Source organism: Denticeps clupeoides, chromosome 2 (assembly GCF_900700375.1).
Source record: "Denticeps clupeoides chromosome 2, fDenClu1.1, whole genome shotgun sequence".
Classification (NCBI taxonomy): Eukaryota; Metazoa; Chordata; class Actinopteri; order Clupeiformes; family Denticipitidae; genus Denticeps; species Denticeps clupeoides.
In genome coordinates, this window is record NC_041708.1 from 3,555,665 (window position 1) to 3,582,485 (window position 26,821).

The window sequence follows — 26,821 nt, forward strand, 5'->3', positions numbered from 1 at the left end:
CCTCACGCCTCACGTTGGTTTGGTGATATTAATACGAACGCCAGAGACTGGGTGAGGAAGCTGACGCCCGTGTGTGAGTGCGTGTTACCTGGGCCATGTCTTCAGTGACGTTCCGGCCGGCTCCTGTCTCCAGTCATGGCACTGAGCTCCGGCACGTCCTCCGCGGGGACCTCGCTCGGCCTCTCACAGGGGCGTCAGGACGTGAGGACGCACACACACACACTGCTGCGTCCCCTCTCCTCGTTCACCATGATCCTCTCCCGTCGCCCCTCCTCGGCCCCTGTGCTTCTGCTCCGGTGACAGCCGAGTCACTCATGTCCAGCGCTGCGAACCTGCCAGTGTCTTGCCTCCCCCCACCCCTCTCTCTCTCTCTGTCTCAGTCTCACACGCTTCCCTTTCTCCTGTAGGGCGGGAGCGGCGCGTTTGTAATCCCCTCTCCTTCTCGGGACGGAGAGAGAGGGATCCAGGAAAAGGCTCCACTCTTTCAGCGTCCCCTCCCTCCTACTCTGCCGCTCGCCTGCTGTAAGCCGGACTCATCTCCCTGCCTCTGGCACGGCCTCGGCGCTCCCCCCTCGCTCACCCTCTCTACCCCCTCCTTCTCTCTCTCTCTCTCTCTCCTCCCCTCCCCCTTCATCTCTGACTGTACACACACACACACACACACACACAGAGTATTAATGGCTGAGAGAAAGCAGGATCAGAGAGATAGTAAGGAAAGATCATACAACCTGAGCTAGCATTCTATATGTGGGGTGTGTGTGTGTGTCTGTGTGTCTGTGTGTTTGTGCACGGCATCCAGCAACAGCTGTCACGCCCATTTGCCTCTATGGAAATATCCGTCTGGGCCGACAGCCGCTACCGAGACCCTGCCACCTTTATCCCTCCATATGGCTTCTTGTGCGGTGACACCAGCTTAACGGATTCCCTTCTGCCTCCGACAAAGGGAATCATGGGATTTGTAGTGCAAAGCATGCCTGGACGTAAATCAGGGAGCCATGAAGATGATTGGACTTTCAAGGTTTGTCTCAGTTCAGCCGCTGAAGGCGTGTAACACCTCCTGAGTTACTAAACGAAGGTTATCACACACACATTCACACACACACGGCTCAGGACATCCTCCGGCGTTTCCCTGTATCACGGGAAACTCCCACCCCTCAACAACAGGAAGCCCTCTCCCGGTGTGGGCCCGGTGTTTCCCGCCTACCAGATCCTTGAAAACCCACTGGCCTCTGGGGCTTCAGCGCTCCGAGCAGCCCGAAACTTTTACGATGCCGGCGCAATAAATGAGCCAACTATAGAAAAGTGACTAGTCCCATCAAGCCAGCTAACTATGTGTCGGTGCAAGCAGTAGATGCAACAAACAGATGTTATTTTAATATTTAAATATTTTTTAAAAATGGAACCGGCAAAAAGTTTACCAATGCCCACTCTATGACTGTCATAGAATTTTGAACATTTGCACACATTTGTGACATTATGACCAGTCACGGCTTTTATAGTACCCTACATCATCTAAATTATGCATAAATACCTGAAAAAAATCAGCATGCTGATATCATATTGCAGGTAGGATTTCCCACTCATTGTCCACTGGGCCCAGACAGTCAGAAAGCGACATCTACTGGACAACTGTGGTATTACACTCGCCTGTTTCCTACAGCTGGTAGCAAAAAAACAGTGTTAATGTCGCCAAAGCCTATGTTTTATTTGGTCTTGTCACCTGAGACGCGAGGTGAATGTGCAAAATGGCGATAACTGGGTGAAAATGGCCCGTGGCTGCCATAAATTCCTCTTTTACTGCCACCGTTAAAGGTGTTCGCCCCTTGGTAGCGAGCTTTTATGCGCGGTCAGCCTGAGCCCGTTTTAGAGCTGAGGGTATGTCCTTCAGATGATGTCCGCAGGGTCCTCACACTTCATATGAAGATCAATTCGCCTTCCCTGGCAATTTTAAGCGGGAGAGGAAGTCGGGCTCCGCCAACACTGATAACGCTGGTGTAAAATATTGACATTTTGAAAGGAATTTGCAGCCACATTGCAACAATATGTCGATACACAACTGAGGAATGCACAGACATTCTTCCCTTGCTCACCTGACCCTCCCTAGCTCAGGGGTGTTCAGCTGATGAAAGTTGTAGCGTGTGTTAGTTGAGGGGAGAGAACGCAGAAAAAAAATCGTCTGCATCCTCAAAAAGTCCATCAAACTATCTCAAACGTTACATGCAGGTTACATTTCCATTAGACAACGTTTTGTCTGGGTTGGCTTGAGGGGTGCAGCGGTGGCCTTGTGGCCAAGGAAGCGGACTCGTAACTGGACCCGAGCCGTCAAGGTGCCACTGAGGCCTTTCATGGCTGCTCTCTGCCCTCACTAAGTCTGATGGTTAAATGCAGAGGACACATTTCGTTGTGTCACCGTTCGCCGTGCTGTCCTCAGAGCCCCCAGACACCCCACATTCCAGCTGTGTAGGTGACCTGCTTCAGGTATGTTATCTGCCATCTACAACAGAAGAAGAATGTGGACCAGCCGAGGGTCCCTGAGGACAGGGTTGGAAAATACAAGGGTGAAGCCGCGAGAAAAGTGTAAATGCATCACAGATATTTTGCAAAAAATTAACTTGACCCGTGATACGTTTGAAGTAAGCAGACAAATGTTTAATCCCCACTTAAACTCCGCAGAAGAAAACAAGATCCACACTAAATAAGATTCCCAAAATTAACAAATAATTACAAAAAAAATACAAAAATAAATGCGCTGACTGCAAGATCTGTGTCCACGTTGCAAGCATGCTGACCAAAGGCCATCATTCCATCATTTATAGTGACACCAAAATATTACTTAACAGCCAATCACAAAGACAATCTCTGTCTGCATTTACTATTTTTTTTCTTTGAACCTTTAAAATGTGGTGGTAGTAGCCTGGTGGGTAAGACACTCGCTTGTGAACCAGAAGACCCAGGTTCAAATCCCACTTACTACCATTGTGTCCCTGACTAAGACACTTAACCCTAAATTGCTCCAGGGGGATTGTCCCCTGTAACTACTGATTGTAAGTCGCTCTGGATAAGGGCTTCTGATAAATGCTGTAAATGTAAATGAATAAAGAATAAGGATTCACCTGATATAAAACCAACATTTATCTATGTTCTGCACCTGACAATGTCAACCATGACTCCTTCTACTCATACATCTAATATTTTATGTAAATCTGGCAGGCCATGATGAAAAATGCAACTTGTTTTGTAGTCATAAAGTACAAATTCTGCCAAAACTATTAGTTCGGGGACAGTCCACTTTTCTGAATTAATTTTTATCCCCTGTGCCCCGTTCCTCTGGACTACTCTCATCCACACACAAAATCTGCCATAAAATCCTCATCTATCAATATTTTTTTCAGAATTTTTTTCATAAATCAGTTAATCAACTTGAGCCCTGTAAATATTTTTTATATAATAAATAGTATCTAGTAGTGGTAATTTGAGTCTTGGTCATGTCAAAGACCAGCAAAAAAAATTATTTGATTGATTTTGTATTTTTTATGTTGTGCCACATTTAATCTTTTTGCACCCTCTGGTCAGGTAGTGGTGGCCTAGCAGTTAAGGAAGTGGCCCCGTAATCTGAAGGTTGCCACTGAGGTGCCACTGAGCAAAGCACCGTCCCCACACACTGCTTCCCGGGCGCCTGTCATGGCTGCCCACTGCTCACTCAGGGTGATGGTTAAAAGCAGAGGACACATTTCACTGTGTGCATCGCGTGCTGTGCTGCTGTGTATCACAATGACAATCACATCACTTATTTTCACTTTCGTTCTTCGTCAAACATCTGTGTCATGACCCGGTCCGGCAGGGGTTACTCCGGGTCCGGAGTTCAGACCGCAGATTCATGTTGGTCTTGTGTTATGTTTCCAGATTGTTATCACCTGTGTATGATTGTATAAAGCTGCCCTGTTTGTGTCTGTTCACCGTCGGGACGTTGTTTGGTGATGTTTCCCCTGTCCTGTCTACTATGTATTACACCCCTGTCTGTCTCGTGACGTCGTGCCTATGCGTCCTCCTTCCTCGCCATGTCCAGCCATCGTGACAATCTGCCATAAAATAATATTACATCAATATTTGTTTCTTTTTTCAATAAATCACTTAATCAACTTGAGCCCTTTACGAAATGATCAAACATTCAATCATTTTTAGCACTTTAAATACCCATTGAATCATTTGAATCACTGATGGACAACAGAGTAAAAAAACACTGGATTTAAAAGAAATTGGCTAAAATTCAAGCTCTAAGGTCTAACACAGCCAGAATGATCATCAAATTAAAAAAAATGGGAAAATGTACAAAAATCCCTGAAGAGGGCACAAATTAGAGAACAAGCACACAGTCTGTGTTAAGAGTTTCTTTCTTTCTTTTCCTTTTTCATTCACCAGAATCAAATCCAGGACAGGTAATATGTATTTCTGGAATAATGTCCACATACATGCACATGCACAAACATAAACGTGTGCGTGCATACAAAATACATCATAAAAAAAGATTTTCCACGTTGTTTTGCATTTGGACCATTCCACACTTTTATTCTCTGCAGCATGTTATTAATGCGAATAAATCTGTTCCCAGTCGTCCGTCTTACATGGTAACCGGACAAACACACAAACACCTCTCTCCCTCTCCACCTCCCCTCACTCTCTCTCTTTCTCTCTCTCCCTCGCTCCCTCTCCCTCTCTCTCTCTTTCTCTCTCTCCCTCTCTCTCCCTCTCTATCTCCCCATCACTCTTTCTCCCTCGCTCCATCTTTCTCTCTCTCTCTCTCTCTCTCTCCATCTCTCCCCCTCTCTCTCTCTCTCTCCATCTCCCCCTCTCCCTATCTCCCCCGCCCCCTCTCTCCCCCACCCCCCCGTCCCACTCCTGCGTGTAAAAGGTGAAGCTCCGGAGCTCCGCGCTTCTCTCCGCGTCATGGCGCGTCTCAGGAGCGGCCACACGGCGTTCGCGGACGGGAAGGTGCTGTACGTGTGGGGAGGATGTCAGGTGAGGCTGGCGGGACGCACGCCGTTTATTGTTATTATCATAATTCAAATATATAAGTAAACTGCACATGTTGCATTTGGAGCTGAGTCCGAACGGGAAAAAAAAGCTTCGTGGTTTCGTTTTCTAGCCTTTTGTTTCCCTTCGAAATCGCAATGTTAACCGAGCTTCCTCTCTCTTCTCAGAATTAATATACTTAGATATCTTTTTTTATTATGATTTTTTTTTTTTTCAGTCGGTCAACGGAGAGGAAGTAATTCTGCCCAGTGATGAAATCTGGCTGTACGACATGGAAAGTGGAGGCTGGTAGGTTTATATGTGTATATTTTAAAAAATAGTATATATATATATATACATATACACTCTCATTCATTTTGGATTCATTGCATATTTATTGAACCGATTAAAACTTCTGCAACCGCACACATTTCTGCTGCTGTGCAACATAAGTAATGATGTGGTGCAAGTGAGGAAGTGGAGGCTTTGCCACTGTTGACCGTTCTTTCGTCACCACTTGGTGATGTGTTAACCGTGCACGCGCACACGACACCTACTTTCCCCGGCCGGCCCTGAACTCACCAAGTGCTTGTCTCCGGCAGGAGCCGGGAGGCCATGAAGGGGGAGGTGCCGCCCCTGCTCTCCCAGGCCTGTGGCTCCTACCTCCAGGGGACACTCCACGTCTTCGGGGGCTGCAGCAGCGGCGGCCACAGCAACCAGGTACGCCTCGCCACGCTCCCAGTTCACATTAACGCAGTTTACCGGACACCCGTGTCCACGGTGCCTTACAGGAGTGACGGGGACAGTCCCCCAGCAGACACTGAGGGCTAAGTGTCTTGCTGAGGGACACAATGGCAGTAAGCGGGGTTTGAACCTGGGTCTTCCGGTGCATAGGCGACTAGGCCACTACCAGCCAATACAGCACCCATTTACATTTACAGCATTTATCAGACGCCCTCATCCAGAGCGACTTACAATCAGTAGTTACAGGGACAGTCCCCCCCTGGAGACACTCAGGGTTAAGTGTCTTGCTCAGGGACACAATGGTAATAAGTGGGGTTTGAACCTGGGTCTTCTGGTTCACAGGCGAGTGTGTTACCCACTAGGCTACCACCAGCACCCGGTTTAAAGGCCTGCTGGCCGAAAGCTGCCAGACAGGTTAGACGGGACCTGCAACTCGATCCAAAGCGCCAACCACGCATGCTTGTCTCAAAAGGCTGGGAAGGGACTGTCTATCTTAGGAAGAGAGGATGAAAGCAACCACACTCTTCTTTTTATATGGAAGATTCGAGAGAAATGCAGACTATTCAGAATCTGCCATCACGTGCGTATGTAATGCATGTTTTTGCCTGTAGATGTACAGCGTGAACGTCCAGGATGGAGAGTTCTCCTGGAGGAGGGTTTCGGACGCGGCCGGGACCACGCCCTCGCCCAGAGATAAGCACTCCTGCTGGGTGAACAGAGATAGGTAAATAAGGCTCCCGCAACAGATGCGCCGTGGCCGAATGAACGCGGAGGGTCGAATCTGCTGGAGCGGCGGCAGGTTTCGGCTTAAACAATGACCCTCCGTGACAAAAAGGCACAAGGAACCGACACCACGGACACCCCCGGGGTTTCGGCGGCCTCCATTGTGAAGGCCTTTATTTACTTTAACGTCCCTTGTAGTGCCGCATAAAGCCGGCCAACGGCGCTAACGACAGGTCGCCGGGCCGCTGTTTTGTAATGCGCGAGGGAGGGGCGGGGCTTTGTCGTCCCTAATCTATCACTGCATCCGCAGGTCGGCACGGGCACGCCGCTGTTCGTCCGTCCGGCCCTCACAGTGAGAATTTGGAATTAGGTCGTACGTGAACTTCGAGCTGGAGAGCATGGAAACGTTTGATCGTTGCCTTTGCCGTTGTTTCCAGGCTCATTTACTTCGGCGGATACGGCTGCAAGACAATCAGAGAGGTCAACAACAACCAGAACTTCATCGTGGACGAGTCGTCCTGGGTCCGTCCTTCGTTCTTAACAAGTTTTTTTTTTTTTTTTAAATGCTGTCAGTTTCACAAATGTATAAATGTGCTGCTGTCTGGTTTTTTTTCTTCAAGGGGGCGATTGGCACGGCCTTCTTTAGATTCTGGGGCTGGAACAACGAGGTCCACGTGTACGAGCCGGAAGAAAACGCCTGGACGGAACCGGTGACTCAGGTGAGAGGTCACACGCCAACGTTCTTCTGGAACGTTCTCCACGCCGTATTTCTTACTGAGTGCCTATGTCGTTCCTACACAAGGTAATGCAGTTCGTTAACAGGCTCTTGGCGGGAATATTAGTTTTAGAAACAAATTGGAAGTGGGGCTTTTTTTTTTTTTTTTGGAACGTGATCGTTTTCACCTTTAGAATTTCAGTTTCATGTAGTATGCGGTAAAAAGAAGAGAATGGGCTCAAATTCTCGCCCCATTGTTGTGTTGTGATAGTTGTCTGGTCTTGGCCGACGACGCGAAACCCCTTTTAGGGGCAGCGGTGGCCTAGCGGTTAAGGAAGCGGCCCCGTAATCGGAAGGTTGGCGGTTCGAATGCTGATCCGCCAAGGTGCCAATGAGCACCACACACTGCTCCCCGGGCGCCTGTCATGGCTGCCCACTGTTCACTCAGGGTGATGGGTTAAATGCAGAGGACAAATTTCACTGTGTGCACCGTGCTGTGTATCACAAGTGACAATCACTTCACTTTAAACGTTTTTTTCCTCCCCACCTCTTTATTTCAGGGCTCGCCTCCGGTGGCCAGAGCCTCCCATGCCAGCGCCTGCCTGGGTGACAGAGGCTACGTGTGCGGCGGGACGGTGAGTAAAGGGCACGGAATCTCGAAAGGTCGGCCTGACCAGATGGAATGCAGATGGACACGTACGGGTGTGTGGGGGTCCTGCTCTCCACCGGAGAGGAAATGTGTTTATGCGAGGCAGAAATGAAAATAGACACGCCACGTTCACTGGCTAGGATGGGAAGGAAATGCCGAGCTCCAGTATTTACTCTCACTGTACACTACAAGTCGGGACCCATCTGTGGAGCCGACTTCATGGCTGCTCCACGTCATCAGTAAAAGGAAAAGCTTCTAAACATAATAACTGTGTCTAACTTGAGAAAATCCAAAAGCGCGAAAAGCTCAAAACGTTAAATCTGTCACATTGTTAAGAAATATTATATCTTCCTACATCTCACATGTGTTATTTCATAGTTTTGAGTCTTTAAAATAGTTTGCACAATGTATTTTACCTGCTGATGTAGGCATTTCAATCGCTATAGGAAACAAGCTCTTTGGACATCCACTGCCTGGATCTGGACACGTGGACATGGTCTCAAATGTAAGTAACGTTTTTTTTTTCATATTTGCTTCGTGCTGATGTCTGGGAGAAGAGCTTTCCATCCACATGTTATCAGTCACCATGGTCCTAAGTTCTTTGAAATGTATGGGGTGTGTTTCTCCAGCACATTCTGAGACGTTTACAGGTCAGGTCAAGACCTTTTTCTTTGTCACTCTTTCCTCAAACAATGGCACCAAAGACCCTGTACTGTAAAAAACTGCAGTTACGTCAACTTATGCATACTTTTTACATTTTACATTTACAGCATTTATCAGACGCCCTTATCCAGAGCGACTTACAATCAGTAGTTACAGGGACAGTCTCCCTGGAGCAACTTAGGGTTAAGTGTCTTGCTCAGGGACACAATGGTAGTAAGTGGGATTTGAACCCGGGTCTTCTGGTTCATAGGCAAGTGTGTAACCCACTAGGCTACTACCACCCTACCACCATACTAATGTCTGAGTAAACTGATTTTTTTTCCTTTGCATTAAGTTAAACCATAAATTGACCTAAGACATTCACCACAGCAATTAAAGTTCTCTCTACGTCATAATCCATCTTAGTGTAATTTCATAGTGCACAACATTTTCACACTTATGAGGTGAACTGTCATGATGTGGCATGTCAAGAGATTCACCCATTCACATACATCATAAATAATGTGTAGCAAAAGAAGGAGGTCACTAAAAGAAACAATCTTCTGCTAACAGACTTACTGAAACTCCACAAATAAAAAATCTACTAACAAATAGTAAAGTGTCATCTTATCCTGCAGAACTGCAACCACGGGCAACATCACCATCAGAACAATCCCTGTTTTCATCCCTTTTTATATTGTGTAGTATCGCCATGCATTATTGTGGGAAGCTCCGCCCCCTTCAGACTGCTAACTTGTTTAGTTTTTTTTGTAAATAGACAAAATGGCTTAAAAGTCATTTACAGTGTGTTGCAAGGAAGTGACTACATTCTCCATTTTGGTTACCCACATATTGGCAGCTGTTATAGTTGCCAGATAATCTATGTTATTCACTTTATTGATTAATGATGAATCATATTGCAGGTTTTAATCTCACGTTTCATAAACATAACCAGGAAGTGTTAGTCTTGAACAGCAGAAATAAGAAATAGTTATTGAAAACAACAATTTAACAGTTAAGGAAGCGGCCCCCGTAATCAGAAGGTTTTCCGAATCCTGAGCCACCAAGGTGCAAAAGTCATTTACATATGGCAAGTGTCTTACCCACTAGGCTACTACCACCCCGTCTAGGCTACTATCACCCTGTTTTCAGTTCTACTAAGATCATTACAAATAATCAGTCAATATTCCATATTCCATTCTTTAACAGTCATTCTCAGTCACTTACAACACGAACAGGTCAGGATATTTGATCAATACAATCAAAACTGAGGATATATCTGAATGACCCTAAACCTTTGAATGCTCGTGTATAAGGTATTATACGGTTATTACAAAACAACGGTGAAATAAGAGATTATTGTATGGTTCGTATTTGCGTGCAGGCTGTTTTTGTGTGGGGGGGGTTATAGAGAGTGCTGGTATAAAAAGTGCATACACATGAATATAAACGTTTGTGCGTCTTGTCAGCGACACGCCAGCTGCACCGCTACCAGTCGGACGCTCTCTGCACACGCTCACAGCTGTCACAGACCACACGCTCTTCCTTTTTGGGGGGCTCGGCGTTACTGGGCAACCGCTGAGTAAGTTCAAAGGTCGCAGTCCTTTAAATATCGTACATGGGCGCCTTCCCCGCGTTTAATGCACGCTGTTTGTTTCCAACCAGGCGACGTGTGGGAGTTTGACGCCCAAACGTGTGAGTGGAGAGAGAGGGCGCACCCGCACAAAGACAAGCCCAGGTGGGCGTCCTGCTCCGACCGTCGCCAGCGCTGCGCGTTTCGGTTCAGCTTTCGGGGAATAACTTGCTCTGCTGCCTTTCAGGTTGTGGCACACTGCAGCGCTGGGAAACGACAACGACTTGGTTGTGTTTGGAGGAAGCTGCGAGTACACTGTACTCATGGATTCGGTATGTGGCTAAGCCATCAGGAGGGAGCAGTACAGAACAAAATAAAAGTCTATAAACCCACCTCGAAGGGACTTATTTCAGTCTGTTAAAAATGTAATTGCAATAGGCCGTTGTGTATGGATTCAGGCCTGTTGTCTCCTGTGTGCGGGGGGACAGAGCCAGCTGAAGGCTCTGGAATGTCTTTGAGTTTGTTGGGGCTACCCTGGACAGGACGGAAGGTGTTGGTGCAAGTCCTGATGAACTCCCCCTTTCCTACAGATAACCATCCTGCGGTCTCCTGTGCAGAAGCACTGCGGAGATGTGCTGATCTTCCAGACACAGCCCTACCCCCTGCTCAGGTAAAATGGCCTCCTGTCCCGTCACCAGTCACAATGCTCTTTGCATTTGAATACATAATTGCATATAATTAACAGCTATGGACAAGGGAAGCTGCTCCTGTTGAGTTATTTGAGGGACGTTTTTCTGTTCTATGAAAAACGTGGACCACAAAAACCCAGCAAGTCTTTAAAATCACGTCCTCTTCTCGGCAGGCTGTGTGAGGACACCGTAGGACGCAACGCATCTCTCCTGAGGGAACAAGTGGCGTGGCTGCCGGCAAAAGTGCGGGAAGTCATCCTGAAGCGCATATCCTTCTACAAGAAGGGAGCGCCGCAGCACGACTGAAGACATTTCGCCTGCCGCGTTTCTATCAAAAGTGCAATTATTTCTTTATTTTATTTGTTATACCTTCTGTTTTATGTAAAAGAGTCTTAATTTTTGTATTTGATGACCGTTTCCGATTTTGACTGTTAAATGCCATAAAAATGCCAGTGAATTTAAGTTGTGAATAAAAGATCACGTTCATACTTTTTTGCAGTTAGTGCTGATGAGACTTGGCATGTTTGCACATTGCTCAGAATCCTAACTTTTGCATGTTCAAAAATAAATTCAATCACAAATCAAGAAAGGGCTGATATTAAACACTTTGATATTGAGACGGAAAATGTTCGTTAACGTACCTTATTTGCAGACGTTCTAGCGCTGTTAAAATGTAAAATCTTGTTTGAGTAAAAAACTTGCTTGGATCTTCTAGGTTCTCAAATTTGAACTCAGTTGGCCTCAGTTTTGTAGATAAGATGTAGATAGATAGTTTAGTTTCAAATAACCAGCACAGTGGGGCAAAATATTATTTGGCAGCCACCAATTGAGCAAGGTGTCCTACTTAAAAATAGATAAGAACGGTCTGTCATTTTCATTATATGTACACTCCCATCTGTGAGTGACAAAATTCCATGAATTTGTACAATGGTGCAGAAAATAAGTATTTAACACCTACAAACAAGCAATAATTCTGTCCCTCACAGACCTGTTACTTCTTCGTTAAGAAGTTCTTCACTCTTACCTGTATTAATGGCTCATTATCTGTATAAAAGACACTTTCAAACAGTCAGACTCAAACCTCCACCATGGCCAAGACCAGTGGGCTTTCTAAGAATACCAGGGACAAGATTGTACACCTACACAACAAGCACATCCACAATATGCAAGCAGCTTGGTGAGAAGAGATCAACTGTTGGAGCTCCCTCGACCTGGGGCTCCATGGGGTACAATGATCTTGAGAATGGTGAGGAAACAGCCCAGAACTACATGGGGTGCAGAGGACACATTTTTGGGCATGGTAGTAGCCAAGTGGGTAACACACTTGCCTATGAACCAGAAGACTACAGAGTCACAGGTTCAAATCCCACTTACTACCATTGTGTCCCTGAGCAAGACACTTAACCCTAAGTTGCTCCAAGGGGGACTGTCCCTGTAACTACTGATTGTAAGTCGCTCTGGATAAGAGCGTCTGATAAATGACATAAATGTAAATGTGGGCAGTTGAGGTCTAACAGGTAAGGAAGCGGAAACGTAATTAGAAGGATACTGGTTCGAATCCCCAGACTGCCAAGGTGACACTGAGCAAAGCACTTTCATGGCTCACTTGGTGATGTGTTAAAAGCAGAGGACACATTTCGTTGTATCACTGTATGCTGCACTGCAGTGTTTCACAATGACAATCACTTCACTTTGTCACTTTTTACACGTCGTCATGGATTCAAATACTGCAGTGCCCGAAACGTCCCACTGTTTAAGACAGAACGCGTCCAGGCCCGTCTTAAGTTTGCCAGAGACCATCTGGATGAGGACTGGGAGAATGTCATGTGGTGGGAGACCAAAATAGAGGGGGAAGAATACTGAGTTGCATCCCAAGAACACCATACGCACTGTAAAGCATGGGGGTGGAAACTAGGTATATGTGAAACCACTGGATTTCTTTTCTATCCGATATCAAGTAAAATTCAGGTTGCTTATCTTATTAACAACTTTCACAGTGGCTGCCAAATACTTTTTGCCCCACTGTACATGTGTTTTTGCAATCAAATTCCAGTTCTTATTATTTAAAAAAGTTATAAGTTATATTTAACACAAGTTATGTCCAACATGGATTTTCATTTTATCACTGCTTTCATTTCTGCTGGTTGGATATTTCTGATATTAACAAAGACTTGTTAATTAATCTGCATAGCTGAAAATGGTCACACTCAGTAACAGAAGACAAACACAAGTGGTCAGTAGCCTTTTTAAAGAAAAAAATAATTAGCCACTATGTGACATTTTAGTCAATCATTTCATAGTTTGGTTTTATTTCTTAACACAATGGATTTGGAATGCATTATTACAAAAGAACAACGGAGAATAGGTCATTGATTATGCTATACATATGTATTTTATATAAAACATTCCGTTTCATGGTTATTCTTTTCCATACTTAAGACCTCATTTGTCCTTTTTCCCCATTAAAAAACAATCAGAATATTTGGCTTGTTTCCTGATCATCTCTAAAAGTGCATCATAGGTTTGCAATCAAGGATGGGGGAGGGTCCAAACCCTCCCTCAAGCACATCTATAGACATCTGGGAACTCGTTTAGTAAGATGCTGCAGCTATGCACATTTAACGCACCTGATAAGAAGCAGATAGGAATCTATAGCAAGCATGTTACCCAGCAGCCATTGCAGCCCACTTGTGTGGAATGGCCCAGTGTCATTATGGTGGTCCGACCCTTTCCTGCAGTCAGGAGAGAGACAAGTTTGGATAACAAATTCGCACTGTGCATACCAAAGATCTGCTGTGCTGAAATAACAGTGATTTAAAAAATAATAATTCAGCCAGTGATGCAAAAATATAGAAGAAACGTCTCAAAAAAAATATGTCTGAATAATGATAACAACTTTCCTAAATTGACATTTGCATTTCTTCTTCCTCGTGTTTTCATTATTAATTATAGATTTTTAATTACAGGGGGGAAACGAAGAAAATATATATAATAATGAAATGCATTGCCAAAAGGCCGTATTGAAAACAGGGGCAGGACAATCTGAACAAGTCTTCCTCGTGTGCCCTGGTATAACCCCCGACCCCAGCCCTTTCGAACCCGTTGTTCCCTCCTAATCTCAGGCCGACTCCACATAGTTGGAAGGCAGCATTCCCTGCTGGCCGGTGCGCTCCACGCGGCCAAACATCCAGCCCTCGTCGATCTGCTGCACGTCCATAATTATGTCCCCCTCCAGAAACGACACCTCGTCTTCATCTGCGGCGGCGTAGTCGTACACGGCCCGGTAGCGTTTCTACAGGAAGAGAACACAACTTCAGCCGGGGTTTTCAATTTCCTGACTGAGTTCACTGGACAATTTGTCATTATCCAATGGTTACAATAACTTTGTACAAAAATGAGTAATTAGACCATTATTCATTTCAGGTCAGGTCACCCCTCTGTCTGCTATATGCAGTATATTACATTTAATTTTCACATATTTAATTTGTATTTTACCTCAATTTATTAATCTGATTATTGTTTCAGATCTCCAAGTTTGTTCCCTTCATATTCAACATGGTTTCGAATTACAAAATATCCATGATCCATAAGAAGCATAGGAATCTAGGTTTTCTGGACCCATGAGCACTACTGACACATTTCAACAATGTCCAAAATATAAAATATCTTATTATAAATGGCTGAGGTCTCTTACCCCACCACTAGTGGCCGGTGGTGCAGCAGCACGTACAGGCTGGGGGTCGTAGTTGTAGCTCTGGCTGGCAGGTTGAGGCTGATAAGCTATTGAAAAGAAAACATTGCGAAGTTTAAGAAATAAAATTGGACAGATAAATCTAAAGTATGGCAAGGATGTATTATACACACACACATTTTTACCTTGATCTGCATCATAGTTTGGTGCATCCCCTCCCATCCGACTCTTTTCGAAATCCTCGTGGTATTTTATCTATCATGCACACACACACACACACACACACACACACACACACAGAAGTGATAAAATTTCAAATAAATTTAGATTCCATTTTCAACCACAAGAGGGCAGTAACACCCGCCATCTGCACCCCGCCTCGCCGGACTTCGGAAGAAGACACGCTGGCAATGGCGTTTTTTTGGATGTCCACACAAACACAGAGGAAATGACACTTCGGTGCCTGTCACGTGACCACCGGGTTGCCTGGCAACATGCCATGACTCACAACGAGGAAGAGGTAGCAGGGGAAAAGTCAGCAGAAGCTGCTTCATGTTAGAAAGACCGAGGAAAAGCAAAACGCACCTCAAAAAAAAAAAAAACTGAGCACAACTGACCGGCGTTGGAAGAAGGGGGCGCGTGGAAGTTATTAGGACTTGAATGGCGGGAGGGGTTGGGAAGCGAGGGAGAAACACAAAACCCAGACATATTCTGTGCACCATGGGAAACACTTTAAGATCGCATCTTTGCTGGAATTCCCTCAGATGGCAAACGAGTAGCTAGGTTATCTAAGACACACCTACTCTATGGAGGATATACAGTCTATGCAAGTCTATGACCGAGGCTGTTTTGAATGGAGTATTACTGTGAAAATACCTGGGGTTTTATTTCCTTCCCATGAATCACAATGTTCAGAGTCGCCTCCCTTCACGACTGCTTTCCACGCTACTGTCATCATCATCATCATAAGCAACTCCATGACATGATCAGGGTGGTAGTGGCCCAGTGGGTAACACACTCAGCTATAAACAAGAGGACCACAAAGTCCCAGGTCAAAGTCAAACCCCACCTACTACCATTGTGTCCCTGAGCAAGACACTTAACCCTGAGTGTCTCCAGGGGGGGGGCTGTCCCTGTAACTACTGATTGTAAGTCGCTCTGGATAAGGGTAAATGCTCAGAAGGAAATATACAGAAGGAAAAAGCGACAATGTGGGAACTCTAAACTGAAAGAGAGCTTCAATGAAGTTCTCCATTCAAAAGCGCTTTTATTGTAGGAGTAGGCTTAATCTTACCCAAGGAATATAACTTAACCCAAGGCTGAGAAACGCAAAAATGCTGTTGTCATCACAGTGAAAGTTGGAAAGATTTCAGGGTTTCTGCAGGTTTAAGGAAGCCAAATTGAACTTTTTTAAAGAACCTTTTTAAGGCCACTTTCATCAAATTTAAGACCTGGCATCTGGGTCGTCAACTACATTTGACCAAGGGCCAGAGTTTTTCTCAGCAGACACTCTTGAGGGCCAGATGCTCTTCTAAAATACAAAATTATTTTATATCAAATTAATATATGTTAATATGTTATTATTTGATGTGTTAGATTTCTTTGCAAATTTCTGTGAATTTTCAGCCTTTGTCAGTGTTAACAGTCTCATATTAACAGACTGCAATTCATTCGGTTTGCTATTTGTGAGTCATTTCGGGCAGTTTTTGATATGGACGACATGGGCCATTATGACATGGGCCATTAAAAAAAACCTGAGCCTGAACTTTCTCCATGTTGTCCCCTGTGCCCAGATACATAAACAGCCTGATTTATAATATCTCTGATCATCATTAATGTCAAGCGAGGTCCATGGGTATGCTCCCCTGTGAGGATTTATTTTAATAGACCCTTAAATTATGGTGAAAAATTGGTGAAAAATTCTTGAGACCTTTTAAATGGTCACTTCTCTGCCCACCTATTGCTTGAATAGCATACTGAGAAGATACTATAGCCATACCAAGAAAGGTTAGTAGGTGACAATCATAGTACTTCAAAGTAAACTAGGAATTGATTAGTAGCAATTGACTACAGGACCCTAAAGCATCAAAGTTTATTCAAAATGATTTGTTATTAAATAAATGATAGAATGTAAATACAATAGAGAAAACTAAAAAAAAAATTTACTTTAGCTTCTCAGACACCCGACAACCACTGTTGCAAGATGTAAATTATATTCTGGGCTGTTCAGTGTAGGTAAAATTATTGAAACAGATTTCCTGAGCAACGTCAGAATAGAAATTGTGTGTGTACAATAATGTCTCACAATATGATCATTTTAAGGTATGATCATTTTAGGATCTGGGAAAACTGCTGACCGCTCATTTACCGCGTCAGCTTGACCCGACCCGACTCGAGCCTGATAGAAATTGAGCCTGAACCTGCCAAGATTCTTTAGCGCAGGACAGGGAGGTGTGTTCTGGCACAGGGCACCAAACGGGCGTCGGGAAGTGCGCAGCGAGCGGCAGATTACTGGCAGATTCAAGGCTTGTTTTTATTTGATTTATTGAGTCTGCAGTATCTTTAAACTCCGGATTTACAGATTATAGTCATTTTTAATGACATTTAAGGCCTTCATTTGGGAAAATCCAATTTAAGGATTTTTAAAGATCCGTGGAAACCCTGTGTTTACTACATAACCTCACATTAATACAAGAACACGAGCCTCACGTTGCTGATCTGGTCCTGAGTCTTCTTGATCCTCTGCATTTCTGGTGTGTCCACCACCACGCTGAAGCCCTTGCCTTTGTTCTTCTCAAACTCCTCCTTGTATAACACCTATCGGAGAAAGAGAAAACCAATCGGAGAAAGAGAGAGTGATTAGTGATAGAATAAAATGCATTAAAGGTCCCCTTTTATTAAAAGTTCACTTTGTGAGCTGATTTAACATTAATAATTTCCCACCCCTCCCCTAAAACATGATCTCCTCCAACCGTCATGGTTTACAAACGTGCGAAGCATTGCAATTGCTCGGTGATTGGATGTAAAAATGAGCATAAATGTATTTTTTTTTAGAAGAATTAATTTTATTTTTTCTAGAAAAACATCGACACGACTTCCTGTCTGTACAAAACATTGTGGTTGGTGAACGATGTTGATGACGTAAATTCCGTGAACATCTATAGGCCGCTCTCCTCCTCATGAGGAGACACTGAAACGGCACGTCCTGGGGAAATCTCATTGTGGGACTGGACCAAAGTGGCTGCAATTCTGCACCAAGGCTGAATTTCAGAAAGAGACTTCAGATACAGTATTAGGGGACCACTAAGAAAAAAGAAATGTATGAAAAACATGTATGAAAGCATTTTTCCTAATAGGGGATATTAAATCCATATTTTCCTGGAGCTGTAAGACATGAGGTCCCCCTGATGAACAGAAATAACGTCCCCACGCGCTGCTCCCCTGGTGCCTGTCAAGTCTGCCCACTGCTCACTAAGGATGATGGGTTAAAAGCATTTTGTTGTGTCACCATGTGCTGTGCACGACATTGACAGTCACTTCACTTTCACTTTCAAAGAAAGTGCTCATAATCTGGTCGTGGTAGTTGGTAGTTAAATAGTCCCGAATGAGGAAGCAGGTTGAGTGAGAGCTGTCAATCATACCTACAGGCTCCTCCAATTCTGAAATGTAATTATTTCCGGGTGTCAGAAATAACTGCACATCTACAAAAAGTGTAGATGTGTGTGGCAGTTGGCTCCTCAACTCAAACACACAGATAACCAGCTAGAAGTCTCTTCATTGTTTTCATCTTCTTACATCTGTAAATTCAGAAAAACGTTGTGGCTCTAGTGAGCTCACCCGACTCACGCAGCACGTCTTTTGCATCCTTGAAGTAAAACCAAATCAAAGTGCCCTACATGCTGAAATGTTAGCGCACTAAAGCCATATATGCAAATGAAGTGCATTCGTTTGCATTGGCCACTGTGTGCCTGTGCAGGAGCGAGAGAGTGTGTGTGTGTGTGAGTGAGCGAGCGAGCGAGCACGTGGCGATGTGCCGTCTATGTCTCTTCCTCAGCTGATTCTGAAACAGCAGCGTTTGCAGTGCGTCAGACTTGAAGCTCACCCACAGGGTCTTATAAGGTTATGAGAGATGCGGCCAATGTGTGTACGACGAAACGCTCTTCCTGACGCCACCCTGCCGCGCCCACAAGCAGCATCCCGGTAACGTGACAGCGGTCGCATCGACCAGCAGCGACCCCACATGAAACGAACACCGCCCCGATAGCAAAACCACATTCAGCCTAAACAGCTTCAGAAAAATTCCCCAACGAGCTAATGACAAAAAGGATCCTGTTTGGAACAAGAGTCCCAGATTAACACTGTTTTAGGGTCATTAAGTCCCCGGTTGGGCGTCTAATGATTGATGATTGGAAGAAACTGCAGATGTTTCCCTCGGGCGGAACAGACCCAGTATTCTCTACAAAATGACACAACGCCAATGACCCCGTTAATGACGGGGTCGCGCGTTTCGTTACGCCGGGCCGGACTGTGAATTAATGATTGGCATTTCCTAGCGAGGAAGCCGTGGGTTGGCAGCGATGCCAGCCGATCGCTCCACAGGAAAGCCGTGAACAAGGCCCACGGAAAGCCCCCGGGTGCCGGCAAATCTCACACCGACGCCCACAATGTGACACTTCCTAGGGAAAAATTACCAAAGAACTATCAACGGCAACTACAGTAGAAATGAACTTGCTTTCGCACTCTCATTCAACGTCCTATTCAATTGCGCCCTTCAGGTCAACGGACCACAGTCGAGCACATTTACATCTGAGTCACACCGATGTGGCGGATTTTCAGAAACAATACACAAGCACCCTGAACATCCCACTGCCGACCTGAATTCTTGATGGGTGTTTAGTTTCCATTATAAGTGCAATATGTATAATTCACGGTGTAGATAAAAGTGTGTGGAGTAGGGTGGTAGACCCAGGTTCAAATCCCACTTACTACCATTGTGTCCCTGAGCAAGACACTTAACCCTGAGTGTCTCCAGGGGGGGACTGTCCCTGTAACTACTGATTGTAAGTCGCTCTGGATGAGGGCGTCTGATAAATGCTGTAAATGAGTTTCTACAGAAAACAGATGTTTTGTAGTCTATATATCGATTAAGCTATATGTATGAGAAAGAGAATTTTGAGAGAGTTACATATGTAATATAGGTATGTAATATTAAATTATAGTTAGAATAGCCAGAAGAAGAGAATAAGACCCTTGCCGAACCACCACAACAGCCCTCTCAGCCAGTGAAGAGTCCTACACTAACATACACAGACACATGTATGCGAAAGGCCGATGAAATTCCCCAGACGCCCTTCTCCTCCCCCTCCACTCCTTCAGCCAGAGTGACCATCCCGGAAATTCCCCATAAAGTACCCCTCAACCGACCCCTGGGGTGCAGCGCCCCCCCCCCAAAAAAATGCTCCCTAATAGCCGGACGGCGCAGAAAAATGCCAAAAATGATGAGTCACTCGGTGACTATGAGTGCCATGGGCACTGCAGCATCTTAATAAAGATCTCTTGTGCTCGTGGGCTTTTATGGGCATGTGCGGTCACACAGGAGGAAGTCCACCGAGGAGGAGACACGTGAAAGGGGCATTGTTTTAAAAAGGGAATTCCGTGTGTGTTTTGTCTGGAACAGTGTTACCAGATGTATGCTAATTATCGTATTTGTACCATAAAAATACCAAAAATTCCATAACGCGCGAAAATAATTAATTTTAACCTTTAATTTCATGGTCATGGTTTTATAGTCGTTTCATTAGCACGACGAGGTACAGATCTCTGTTCTCATCTGGCTGTGCGGACATGCTTCTCACGTGCCTTTACAACCAATAAATTGCCAATGTACACGGGGTGACGCACAAAATAAACCACGATGAGGGGTTTAAGCGTGGATTTGCATGGCAGAGTTGCAGTTATGGAAAACGCAAAGATTAACATCGCCATCAGACGTAGAGAAATGAACGGGAGAGAGACCCTCGTTTTACGAAAGCAGTAAAGCTTCCTGTCGCTGTTGCAATGTGCAAATGCTATTTTGCTCTGGTGTTCAGCGTAAGGATTTTACAAACGTTCTGTAGGTAAAGGTTGCATTATTCACTAATATGCACAGTGTATGAAGATATGTGTTACTGAAGTAGATTTTCTGAGCAACGTCAGAATGGAAATTGGGGAATTTTCTCATTTGTTTCACCATTTCAAAGATGCTGGTACGATACTTAAACTTTTAGGATCTGGCTACACTGGTTCAAAAAAAGGCGCACCAACGTACCGACCCGGTTGTATCAAAATTATATTTTTACATCAATCTCAAACTGCTTAATTTACCCTACAGCAACACAAGAAATAAGAAATTATGAGGGAACAATGATAAAAAGGTTTAAAAATCCTGATACGCCGAATACTAGGCTACATATCTTTTCCATGCCATAGTTAATGTCATGTTGACACTGTTTTGTAGCCCTGTACAGCTATACAGAAAAAAAAAATATTATTCAGGAGTAACTGAATGAATTTTTCTCTAAATACAAAAACAAACACAAACTAGCCTTGCTAAGATGCTAACAAGCTAACTAAACTGCATTCTGTACACGTATTGATTTTAAACAAACCAACCAATAAGATCTAAATCTAATCTAATTTTACTTATTGGATAAAAGTAGATATTTCAGACCAACGCACTAGTGCATCTTACTACTTATAATCAAAATAGGTTTCACAATGCAGAAAAGTATCTCCCTATGAACATTTTAACAGCAACAAACAGCTTCATTTCTTCCATTGACATGGTCTGAAGGGCACATTTAAGGCATAACAGTGATATAAACAGCCACCATATGCTTTGAGAAGACGTTTATAGGTCAAGTTTCTGTGATGGGACAACAATTGTTAACATTGCACATTAATGTGCGCTGTTTCGTACCTGAAGTTCAGTAGACGATGGTGTTGAATTTACATTCGTCACTACAATCGTGCCAATCCAAAATCCAGATTTTTCCAAATGCACTAGTATAAACAGTGGGAGTGGACCAGTGCTTCTACATGAACGCGGAACAAAGTTCATGCTACAGGCTTCACCTCGCAGACGTCAATTAGCGAGCCGCAGTCACCGGCCATCAACTGCTCAGGGCAGTAATCTGCGGGAGTGTTGGTGTGTAATAATCAATGAGATAAAGGAGCACATTTCTCCCACTGCTGAGACACTCTGCCTGTTAACGTCGGTTGCCAGGGGAATCTCATCGTCATGACAGCAGGACAGAAACGGCTGTCTGAGATGGGGCAGCGGGGCTTCCGTGAGTCGAGATCGATTCAGTGAAAGAGTTATATGTTTGGACCAGACCTGACTCTGCATCTTGCTTTGCTGCTTGAGGCGAAGGTTCTCCGGTGTGTCGGCCACACTGGTGAAGGAGGTCTTGGGATAGTGTCTACAACAAGGTGGAAGATGTTAATACCTGCCCTCTCAGACCAAACACACACACACACACAATAAAGACACAAGACGATTACATGCACCCAGACTCAGCAGCAAGGCTAGAAAAGGGAAATAGGCCAGGTAGGCGTGCAACAATCACCCCCCACCCTCATTTTAATACTCCTGGGTGTACTAATAAGGCCCACCAAAGTAATAACACTAAATATATTTTACATTACAAGCCCCATTTGCAAAGTGAAACTGGCTGATGAGCCTGATTAAAGCACCACAATTCCCTTTACCATCGATGCAAAATGCTTTTGAACGGCTGAAAAATGGCCTAATAAGGAGAGTACAGCGCAGTGCAGCAACAGAACCCGCTCAGCCTCCATTACTCTGTAGTAGTCTGTCCACAATCCAGACATGCAGTCTAGTTTGACAGGATACATTTCCTCTGCACACAGTGGACGCTAAATGGGTACTAACAATTCTCATCGTGCTTTCCAGTGGCCGCATTGGCCTTTCTAGAAGTTTCTAGAAACAAGCCCCCTTGGTGGTGCATTCAGGTATTGAAATTCCTTAAAAAGGCTATTTCCCTGAGCAGCTGAATCATGATATTAAAGCAGTGATGGACAAATTCCTGATCCTGAATCAGCCACAGACGGTGAAGTGAATAGCATAATCTGGTTATATTGGAAGGAATCAGAATGTGAACTTGATATTAATTTGTGCAGGAAAAGCGTGACGGTGCGACTCTGACAAGGACCAAAGGCAGGCAGAGCGTGGAATCAGATTTGTGACAAAATTTTTAAACAAAACTTTCAAGACGTTGAAATGTAAAATAAGAGGTTGTAATTTTGACAACGTACATAGATCTTGCTCCATTACGTTGTTCGTTTATACAGTTTGACGTTCTCGTTTTCTCGCTTTTTTCAGTCGCTCCGCCTCGTTGGACGTTTACGCTGCCCGAGGATTCGGTTGGACTTGCAGCACAGTTCTCTCGTTCTCTCGTCAAAACTGCAGTTCTCATGACTGGTCCCAGAATGCCGTAGTTACCACCCACCAAAAATCTCCCCATGGAAGGACAACCGGTGAATAATTGACTGGACCATGGAGCATTGAAAGTAGACCAGTCAGGGGAGGCAGTGCCTCCTCTTAGCAGGATAATACACTGCACAAAATTCTTCAGGAATTGCACGAGGAACATTCATGAAATGACAAGTAGTGACTTGTCCTCCAAATTCCCAAGAACTCAATCTAATGGAGCACCTCACACCTTATGGTACCAGAGACCAGGCCTCTATGGATCCAAGCTGGTTTGGCAGATAGAGGGGGATCTACACCATATTTGGTGGCACTAATCAACTGGCTGATATATTAATACTACTTCTACAACTTCTACAGCCTTCCCTTATTTATTTAATATCAGTTCCCCTAGCCTGTCTGTGGTCCTGTAGTGACTAGAAATGGCGATAGGTGTAAAGTAAAGAGGTGAAAACCTCCCCTTTCTCATGCTTTGCCCGCACCCCTCCACTAAAAAAATAAGCTCCACTAACCCACATGGCTAGCAAACGTGCAAAGCATTGCAGTTGCTCCATGACTGGATTGTGTATATTTGTGTATATATTTTGGTCTTGTTTTTGTACAGCACTTTATGCAGTTGAACTGAAGTGAAAGTGTTTTAGGAACTTTTCAACCACTCTACTTCTATTGGCCAACTTCTCAAGTTCTCTCCTCCTCGTCCCGCCCCTCTCCTCCTCATTAGCATTTAAAGCTACAGACACGGCACGTCCTGGGAAATCTCATTGTGGGACTGGCTCAAAGTGGCGGGTAAAGAAACCAGTCCCCACACAATGCCCCTTCAGGGGACGGGTAAAATGCAGAGTCCACATGTCACCGTGTGCTGTGCTGTTGGGCGGCACATGTGACAACTATTCACTTTAACTTCACCTGGGTACCATGGTTCCCAGGCTTCAGAAGCACCAACCAAGTACAGCAATGAAAATTAAAACAAAAAAGACGTAATGAATGTATTCACAAAACCAAATAGCCTTTTAAACATTAATTTAACTCATTTTTTTTAATGGATGCTCTAGTAGACACAACATGTCTCTGAGGGCGTGTACAGCAGGAACTGTGCCACAGTGTAAGGAGTTCTTCAATGTGTGTGTATTGTCTCAAGCAGACAAAAAAAAACAATCATAAGCATGTGATTGTATTCCTCTGTTCAAATAGAAAATGCTTGTCCACCCACACACAGACAGAGAGAAAAGAGAGAGAGAGAGAGAGACACTAACAACACGAACACACAGACGTAAGAAAGACGAGTTAAAAGCAGAACGGGTCCTCACTGGCTGCAGTAAGGCTTCTTGTCGAACCCTTGGTAGTTCTTCATGTTCAGGGTCAATTTACAGACCTCGCAGCTGAAGCAGCCTTTATGCCAGTACTGTTAAAAAAAAAAAAAAAAAGACAAAGAGGAATTATTTTAACAATAGGACAATAAAAAAAGAAGCACAGACACTGTAATTACACGGAAATAAATAAACATGCATCACTTAAATGGTTAATAAAAATGAGAAGGAAAAAAACGACTTAAATAATTAAGAGAATGCAAAGGACAGAAAAGGTATGCCTTTAAAACAGGCCCGGCCCTAACAAATATGGAGCCCAAGGCAAGATTTTAAGTGGCGGCGCTTCTGACGTCGTCCTGGGTGACACTGTTCAGAATGCCGCTATTTTCTGCCGTTTTACCACTAAGCGGAGTAAAAAATGCCACGGTGGGGGATTGAATGGCAGTGAATGGGGATTTTTTAAAGCTGTGGGCCTGTCATATTCATATTAAGACACATTAATACCAACTAGTTTTAAGAAACCAACTAGTTCTAAGAAACACAGTTTTTTCTTCTTACGTTTGTGGCGCCCCCTGGACGCCTACATTGCCTATGCCACGGGCCCGCCGGCCCTGCTTTAAAATTTGTCATAATGGTGACTAAAGATCTTTAGTTAATTGACAACCAGGACGCAAATTTTTTTGCCTAAATTCTTGTGTTATCAGGCCCGTCCTACTGGCAAACATGGAGACCTCTGACCTCTGCCCACTAGCTTTCCTCGGAGCACCACGACCTAAGACCTCTGCATTTCCATTAGCAGGCCCGAGGGGCCGAGGGAGACTTTGTTCTCGACTTCCACACTTGGGCCATAAGCGCGTAGCACCCTTCTGACATGTCAGATCTACCACTTTCCCACACACATACACACACACACGGAGCTTCTGGTCTTCAGGTCTGCAGCAGAAGTAGGTCTCCACAGCCTCAGAAACCAGGACACTGCGGAAGCCGGCAGCCCGCAGAGAGACGCCGCCTGCGAAGCGCTGACCGGGTCCGAGCAGGAGAGCAGATTTCGCGGCCACGAAACCTCGCACACCGCGCCACTGGCCTGCTGGACGTCCGGCACGTTCCCTTCTTGCACAATCGGGGTCTCTCCCGACCCACCCCCACCCCCACACAATGGAACAGCCTCGCCATCAGCGAGAGCGGCGAGGGAAAAGCATCTAATGGGTATCAGATGGCCGTTTCATCGCGCTGATGACAGCATGGGAAAATTCCGGAGTTGTGCGAGGACAACAAAGCTCAGCTGTCACTGACTCGGTGGGAGAAGGGGTGGAGGGTAATTTTAAAACCTGCAAATGCACAAATCTACTGCAGCTGCTCCGCACTTCGAATTATGGGATGCAAGTCGTTTTTGCTTAACACGAGCTACTCCTACACCGGGGCGTTGTGTCAGCCTCCTGAACTTCCTCTTTGACCCCCTTTTTCTAATGTCACAGGTTCGAACCGAAAGCCACATTCTCGGCCGCACGCACAGCAGGACTGTGGCTTAATAACGCGTTCTTGGTTCGAAAAGATAAAATATGCGCGCATGCATGGAATCCTGCACCACATCCGGCCCTGCATGCACTCACCGAGGCCGCAGGGGCATTAAAAATAGTTCCCCCCTAACAGGCAGGCAGAAAAAGAACAAAAAGAAACCTGTTTCACGGCTCATGCCGCAAATAAACAGGGTCCAGGTGCATTTTTAACCTTTATTTTTATTTTTTTTATTTTTTTGCAGGACGACTGTGGGGTAATAAAAAAGGCCGGAGGCGCAGACGCGGGATCAGGCGGCGGGCCACGCCCACACCTGGGGACCCGGGTCGCGACTCCGCGACAGCGGCGCTCAGCTCGGCGGCCACGGGCTCCGGGGTGGGGGGGACGAGCAGCGGCGATTGTTGTTGCGTCGCGACGTCGGCCGCTGCAACGCAGGCCTACGTGAAGTGTCGGGCGCGGAACAGGGCGTGTTCCTGCGCATCCGGCGTGCGATCCGGATGCGTTTACGCGTCTGCCGAGCCCGTGCAATACAGAAAAGAAGAAGAGGAGGAGGAGGAGGAGGAGGAAGAAAAGTTGACCTGTGCGCAGGTCCGCACAACAGGAAGCGGTTTCTCGCGTAAGAAAAATAAAAAAAGAAGTCGGCATTGGAAAGAGGAAGCGCGCCAACGCCACAAGAGTCATTCCATCGTCATTCCCCAAAACCACCGACTGAACGTTTAAACGCGTGTGTGCGTGTAGTGGGTACGTTGCGCAAAAAAAACGCGCTAATGTGCGCAAAGGTATAAGGCAACAAGTTCCGTGCATCGGAATGCGCGATCGTCACTCACCTTGTCCAGGCAATTGATTTTTTCTGTCGGGTATACCACCCGATTACATCTGCCGCACAACGGATTCATCTTCTCAGTACGTTATTCCGGAAGGGAAAAAACGCGCTATTAGATTCAAATATTACAACTTTTCCCTGGAATGTTTATTATGTATTTTTCCCCTTTGAGCGAAGGCTGGTTATCGTAATAAAAAGCCCGGCAGGATCGCCAACCAGACCGCGTTTCGAGCAATGGGCGCACGCATG

The 26,821-nt window shown here is 45.2% G+C and overlaps 3 protein-coding genes across 3 annotated transcripts in view; 1 reads left to right on the top strand and 2 right to left on the bottom strand.

Annotated features, from left to right (window-relative positions):
* The window catches only part of arhgap23b (Rho GTPase activating protein 23b), a 34,999-nt gene extending 34,448 nt beyond the window's left edge, over positions 1–551 (bottom strand). Inside the window, exon 1 of the mRNA XM_028968001.1 lies at positions 89–551. Coding sequence (XP_028823834.1) covers positions 89–97 — 9 coding nt within the window. The 5' untranslated portion in view covers positions 98–551. The remainder of the gene's footprint in view (positions 1–88) is intronic.
* A 4,326-nt stretch (positions 552–4,877) lies between these two features.
* On the top strand, positions 4,878–11,247 carry LOC114784327 (kelch domain-containing protein 1-like). The gene is made up of 13 exons (XM_028969635.1): positions 4,878–5,016; positions 5,249–5,319; positions 5,613–5,730; positions 6,366–6,478; positions 6,915–6,999; positions 7,098–7,196; positions 7,753–7,827; positions 8,288–8,346; positions 9,953–10,065; positions 10,149–10,221; positions 10,304–10,388; positions 10,647–10,726; positions 10,919–11,247. Exons 1-13 carry the CDS (start codon positions 4,945–4,947, stop codon positions 11,049–11,051), a joined length of 1,176 nt encoding a protein of 391 aa, XP_028825468.1. The 5' UTR covers positions 4,878–4,944; the 3' UTR covers positions 11,052–11,247.
* A 1,777-nt stretch (positions 11,248–13,024) lies between these two features.
* On the bottom strand, positions 13,025–26,821 carry LOC114784794 (LIM and SH3 domain protein 1-like). Its single transcript, XM_028970493.1, has 7 exons — positions 26,577–26,821; positions 24,235–24,329; positions 21,812–21,896; positions 17,146–17,253; positions 14,622–14,691; positions 14,440–14,525; positions 13,025–14,037 (listed from the first exon to the last, which is right to left on the bottom strand). Exons 1-7 carry the CDS (start codon positions 26,643–26,645, stop codon positions 13,864–13,866), a joined length of 687 nt encoding a protein of 228 aa, XP_028826326.1. The 5' UTR covers positions 26,646–26,821; the 3' UTR covers positions 13,025–13,863.

Excerpts from the sequence above, each read along its gene's own strand:
- LOC114784794 (XM_028970493.1), bottom strand. The coding sequence starts at position 26,645 with ATGAATCCGTTGTGCGGCAGATGTAATCGGGTGGTATACCCGACAGAA. Across the intron at positions 24,330-26,576 it reads AAATCAATTGCCTGGACAAG|TACTGGCATAAAGGCTGCTT; the intron begins GTGAGTGACGAT and ends TTTTTTTAACAG. Across the intron at positions 21,897-24,234 it reads AAGAAGCCTTACTGCAGCCA|ACACTATCCCAAGACCTCCT; the intron begins GTGAGGACCCGT and ends ACCTTGTTGTAG.
- LOC114784327 (XM_028969635.1), top strand. The coding sequence starts at position 4,945 with ATGGCGCGTCTCAGGAGCGGCCACACGGCGTTCGCGGACGGGAAGGTG. Across the intron at positions 7,197-7,752 it reads GGACGGAACCGGTGACTCAG|GGCTCGCCTCCGGTGGCCAG; the intron begins GTGAGAGGTCAC and ends TCTTTATTTCAG. Across the intron at positions 8,347-9,952 it reads ACGTGGACATGGTCTCAAAT|CGACACGCCAGCTGCACCGC; the intron begins GTAAGTAACGTT and ends GCGTCTTGTCAG.